Source organism: Cryptomeria japonica, chromosome 4 (genome assembly GCF_030272615.1).
Source record: "Cryptomeria japonica chromosome 4, Sugi_1.0, whole genome shotgun sequence".
Lineage (NCBI taxonomy): Eukaryota > Viridiplantae > Streptophyta > Pinopsida > Cupressales > Cupressaceae > Cryptomeria > Cryptomeria japonica.
Genome location: NC_081408.1, coordinates 210,795,721 through 210,801,497, shown reverse-complemented (window position 1 = coordinate 210,801,497; position 5,777 = coordinate 210,795,721). Strand labels below are relative to the sequence as shown.

The 5,777-nt window shown below is 34.4% G+C and overlaps 1 protein-coding gene across 1 annotated transcript; it reads right to left on the bottom strand.

Moving 5' to 3' along the window:
- Positions 1 to 558: 558 nt before the first annotated feature.
- LOC131061176 (probable LRR receptor-like serine/threonine-protein kinase At1g67720) lies at positions 559 to 5,233 on the bottom strand. The gene is made up of 15 exons (XM_059219025.1): positions 5,146 to 5,233; positions 4,392 to 4,929; positions 3,781 to 4,268; positions 3,550 to 3,685; positions 3,378 to 3,450; positions 3,210 to 3,277; positions 3,033 to 3,104; positions 2,847 to 2,915; positions 2,267 to 2,451; positions 1,934 to 2,136; positions 1,693 to 1,816; positions 1,528 to 1,590; positions 1,241 to 1,427; positions 922 to 1,030; positions 559 to 819 (listed from the first exon to the last, which is right to left on the bottom strand). Exons 1-15 carry the CDS (start codon positions 5,231 to 5,233, stop codon positions 559 to 561), a joined length of 2,664 nt encoding a protein of 887 aa, XP_059075008.1.
- Between the last annotated feature and the right edge of the window lie 544 nt (positions 5,234 to 5,777).

Below are 5,777 nucleotides of genomic sequence, written 5' to 3'. Positions count from 1 at the left end.
AATTACATTAAAACACAAAACCACATGCAAACAAGGCTAGATAATCCCATGGACTCAAAAAAAAACTGAAACATCAGTTACTATACATAAATACATTATTTATTGCTCTGAGATAAGCAGAAAACTAACCTGGAGAAATGCATTAGGGACCCTTATGGCACCTCCCATCTTTTGTCATATATTTAATTGGAAAAAAGAAAATTAAAAAGACGTTTCCTACAAGGTCGAAAAGTAATGGTTTTCTCGACGGCATTTAAGAAAAAGAAGGGCTCGTCAGCATAATAGTGGATTTATACAAGAAATTCCATGGAAAATTATATATACGGCAACACATTGTTATCCAAACTTACCATCAATATCGTTTAACTATGAATTAAAGTAGCACACAGCTATGCAGAAGTTTCACCATTAAACGATATTTATGTGTCTCACAGATTTAAGATTTAACAAACTCGTCTATGTACCAGGATTTTATAGATGCTCTAAGCTTTGAACTTTCACCCAACCATGTCTAAGGCAAACCAGCTGCTGATGAACAATAGTTGCTCAAAAGTGATACTACCTAAGACTGGGCAAGTCCCTGTTATCAAATGAGGCCATGGTATCCTTGACAGAAAGATTGTTATTAGCATGTGCAAGTGCTACTGCTTCTTCCAGTTCTTTCACAACCACATTCATTTTGGGCCTCTTATTTAACTCATTTTCAACACATGTGCATGCTACCTCTGCAACTTTCCAAGCCGATTCTACATTATATCGGCCACCCAATGAGGAATCCACAAGGTTTTCTATATTCCCGCATGAGAGCAGTTTGCGTGCCTGTAAAGCACATATGATGTAACGATAATTTATATATGGTTGCAATGAAGATATCTGAAAACGATTGAAAACATTAAATGGCGCAAGAAACAAATGGATTACCGATTCTACTATTCCCTGTTTCGGTGATACTCCAGAAATAATCTCCAGTAAAACCACTCCAAAACTATAGACGTCAGTTTTCTCATTTAACGATAATGTTGCAAAGTATCTGCGTGAACATCAAGCAGATTGGACAAAACATCATAAATTTTTAGTAAACAAACCACAGCAGCTTATCCTTAAATTATATTTACATTTAGATTTTTTTTGGGTGGCCATAAGTTCCATGTAATTAGAAATCTACTTATATTTGTAATGATTAAGAATATTTTTTTTAAATTTTGACTAAGAAGTAATGACATGGTATCAAGCGAAATACTCGGGATCAAGATAACCCATGGTTCCTTTCACTTCGGTTAATGTATAGCCCTTTGAACTCGCAACCAGTTTGGATAGACCGAAATCAGCTACCTTGGCACACATTTTGTTATCCAATAGTATATTACTGGATTTTATATCTCTGTGTATAATTGGAGGACTACAGCCATTATGTAGATAGAGCAAGCCTACAAAAATGCGTATAAAATGATTGATATATATTCTGTATTAGCATTGATAATAAAACAAATACATATAAATCAATTGCTGCTACCGAAAACAGCTCACCTTCCGCTGCTTGCAGAGCAATGCTCAGTCTTGTGTGCCAATCAAGTGGTTTCTCCAATTTGCCTACGGCATAGAATTAGAAAACCATTAACTATGCTTTTTGTGTTGATATGTTTAAGAATAGCCATAAAGTTAATTAAAATTAAGATTTAAATTGCAAAATACCATGTAGATGATCCTTCAATGTTCCGCAATGCATGTATTCATAGACCAACGCCATTATGGATTGTTTGCAATAGCCAATAAGATTTACTAGATTCTTGTGATATATCCTTGAAAGTAGAGTTACCTAAAATCACGAAAACACTTGTTACTGGAGATCTTTGAGACTTCAAATAAAACAATAGAGAGATTAATGTTAAATTGGTTCCTGTGTGGTTTATTTAATTTTTGAGAAGGCACCCACCTCGTTTTGAAATTCTCCCTTTCCTTGATTAGAATCGTTCTCATGTATCTTTACTGCTACATCACATCCTGAAACTCTGCCATAATATACTGATCCAAAGCCTCCCTTACCAATGAGTTTGGAATAGTTATTTGTAGCTATTTTAATCTCCTCCTCTGTATATTCTATAGCCAACCTGTGATAATGGTTTTGATTGTCTTCATCTGATAAATAAGAAAAGAAAATTTATTTAAATAGGAACATCAAAGAGAGAAAGCAAATAAAGGAAACATTTCAATTTAAAAAATCATAAATATTGGGCTTATTTCCACATAGTAGAGATGGCAGAAACACCTGTGGATGGGTGTTGTTGATACAGAACTGAACCCTCTGCGGGTTGCGATTGACGTTTAAGCCTCCAAAGAAAGATTGCAGAGAAGACGACTAAAACTAACACCAGCGCACAAACAATCAAAACTACTATTACCCAAGCTTTAATTTTGTGACTGGGTGATGTGAGATTATTTTGCGGATAAAATCTGCATGGAAATGTACAGTACACAATTAATATTGTCTGCATCGTTCTCGATATTGATTTATTTATTTTGTTATTTATGTTTAGAAAATAGTCTTTATGAACAAATGCTATAATACTGATAAAAGGCCAGGAACATAAAACATTTAGAGTGGTCTAATTTTAGATTTTAATATTGACCAAAGTAAATTACAAGAATAAAATCTATCAGTAGGTGGCTAGAACAGAATCCCGAACAAACACCAAACACCATTAAGAATTATGAAGAGAGCATAAGTTTGACGTCTGACACTGCCTATCAAACAAATTCTTCCTTTTTTTGACAGTTATCCATCCTCAAACATTGACACATACTATATTATAAAAGCAGAGAGGAAAAGGGATATAAAATGCTCGTACCGAAGGTCTAACCCAGGCCTCACTAATCCTTGGGACACCGTTCCCTCCAATTTATTTCCCTGCAGAAAACTTCTTAACCGAAAGAGAAAAACCTCAATGAGAAAAGCGTTTTATAATTGTTTGAGAATTATCCAAAGTTTGACGATATAAGGGGAGGAATAAGATAAGAGTATTTCGTAAACATACAGTTGTCTTAACATTTGAAGCTTCTCCAATGATCTTGGAATTTCTCCCGTGAGTTGATTGTTTTGCAGTTGCCTTTGAAATGTAAAAAATACTGAAAAGATTAACAAAGTGGATAGAAAAATACCTCTCTGATTCATACAAACTATTTCAGATGGTAGCGAGTCATAGGTGGCTTACAGTATTGTAAGATTCTTCAGTGAACTAAGATCCGGAATCTGGCCTGACAAATTATTGTTTCCCAGCAACTTTTACGGAAACCATTCAGTTAATAACACTGCATTAAGTACTATAATTTCAATCTTAAGCTTCAAAATATTAGAATAGATCAGCAGTGTAAACTCTTACCAACTGTATTAATGCCGTTAAGTCCCCTATGTTTGTAGGTATGACGCCATCCAGATTCATGTTTGTTAGATTTCTGCAAAATAAAACAAAGCAAAAAAATAAAAATCATACATATCAATAGAGTAAGGTATATGACATAGTTAATTGATATGACATTAGCAAGGAATTTTACATGATAATGACTCGCGGAGGATCATCTTGGCTACAAGTTATCCCTGTTGATGAATAATTAGCTGGTAAACATGGATCTCCACCTGTCCAGTCGTCGGGAACATTTATTGCCTCTGCTATTTTTCTGATTGCAAACACTGACTTCCCACAATTCGTGCTAACAGTAAGCGCATTTTCTACATAAAAAAATAAAATAAATATAGAACATTGCTATAGAAATATAGAGAGTTACCGTCTCCAGGATTTGTGGTTGTTTGTACTTGAAGTACGCTGTACATTTCTGCTGCATTAATGAATGGTCCCAACTGTGATGTATCACTGGGTTTGAAGGTTATATTTACATAACCCGGAGTGGGAAGCTCTAAGACTCGATTTACTTGCTTGCACTGCAGAAACCCCAACTCTTGGAATTCTGATATTTGGTAATGGTCAATGTAGACTGCAAACTTCCCAGTGACCTTTGCCTGGTTGATGTTGCAAAAGTAAACTGCAAAAAAATAAAATCCCGGAAGAGAAATATACTGAAATGCCCCGGAAATTGTCATATTATCAACGACTGTCTTGGCAATAGCAGTCCTTAATACGCTGGTAGGTGGCTTGTTCATCAACCGGCTCCCTAAGGATTCTGTCTGATCAACTTCCGCGGCAACAGCAACTGTCCTTTTATCTGTGATTGACGACAAATTCAACCAATAACGATCAAATGGATCATCTGGGTAGCTGACAATGGCCATCACAGGTCAAATATGAATTAGATAAGTAGAAACGTGAGTATCATTCAAGATTTCAGATTTAATTCAAATGACCACAACAGATCGATTGACATTAATTATGTACACTTACTGTATAGAATTATTTGCCCCAAAACTGATCCGATCATATAGATATAAGGCTTTGTTTACAAAATCTGTGGAATTGTACATAGAAGAATTGAGTGGCCGCAACTCAATGCTTGTAATGAAAACGTATCGATTCTCTTCTGTTTGGGAATTACGTGCAAGGCATAAACTGAGGCTCTCACTTTTGGCGGCCAAGATGATTTCGTAAGTCCCATAGTAATGAATCTCCAAACTGGATAGGTTTACAGTGTCCCAGTTGATTCCCTCGATAGATAAATCAAATATTGTTGCCAAATAAGATGTAGAATCAGGATAGAAAGTTGCTCTAACCAAGTAATTCAAACTCAGTTGGACTGGGAGTGAGTAGCAATACTTTTTTGCTTCAAGATTTTTAAAAAAGGCGAATGTCCGCAGCTGAAATAACTGCGCAAAAGGCCCTTTCGAAACTTCCCGAGTTTTAATGAAAGGAGCGTCAGAAACCCACAATAGACCATTCTGGTCTGTTTGATTATCATTTGCACCACAGTCAACGCTAAGGAAGCCTGCATGTAAAACCCCAGGCATAATTAAAACACAAAGAATTCTTAAGTGATGCACAAACTTTTAGCATCCCGTACGCTCAGGAATACATGTTTTTATAGGAAGTAAAACATTACTTCTTCTGAATTCTGTGTGAATTAATCAATTTCACAGGCAAAAGAGAAACCATTTGACAAAACTGCAAAACTGAAGTAAGCTTAGAACAAGCAGGATCTTACCATCTGGATTAATGGATGTGCAACTCACTAATCCAATGACAGCTGTGGCGAGTAACAAACAAATGCTTTTCAAGTCCATCCCAACCATCTTTTGCACAAATTCCAGCATAGAAGGTTAGTGATACAATGGGAAAAGTGGACCGAAAGTAAGCTTATGACAAGTCCCTGCAAGAAAACTTCAACTTCCTGCATGTGAAGCCCCGCCAATATTAGAGAGTGGCATGAGGCATCTATACTTATCAGTTCCAGGAATAAATATATAAATTTGAATAAATAAATTTTAAGAGAAAAAATGTATTTTATTATCTTAAACTATCAAATTTATAAAACAATATAAATTGATTGAAAATCATGTTTAAGATTATATAAATGAAATAATTACATTTATTTATTTATTTTAGTCATAATAAAGTGATTGAAAGCAATTTATATTGTTGAAGAATTAATCAATTTATTTTTAATTGAGTTCATTCATGTAATATAAAATTTAAAAAAATTGTCAAAAATCATTCTAAAATATTTTAAAGCTTGATAGCTAATATTACAGAGTAAATTTTAGAAAAAGTCAAAATCTATTAATTAACAATTAAATTATATGCAAACAATTTATTGATGTTAAATTAATTATATAA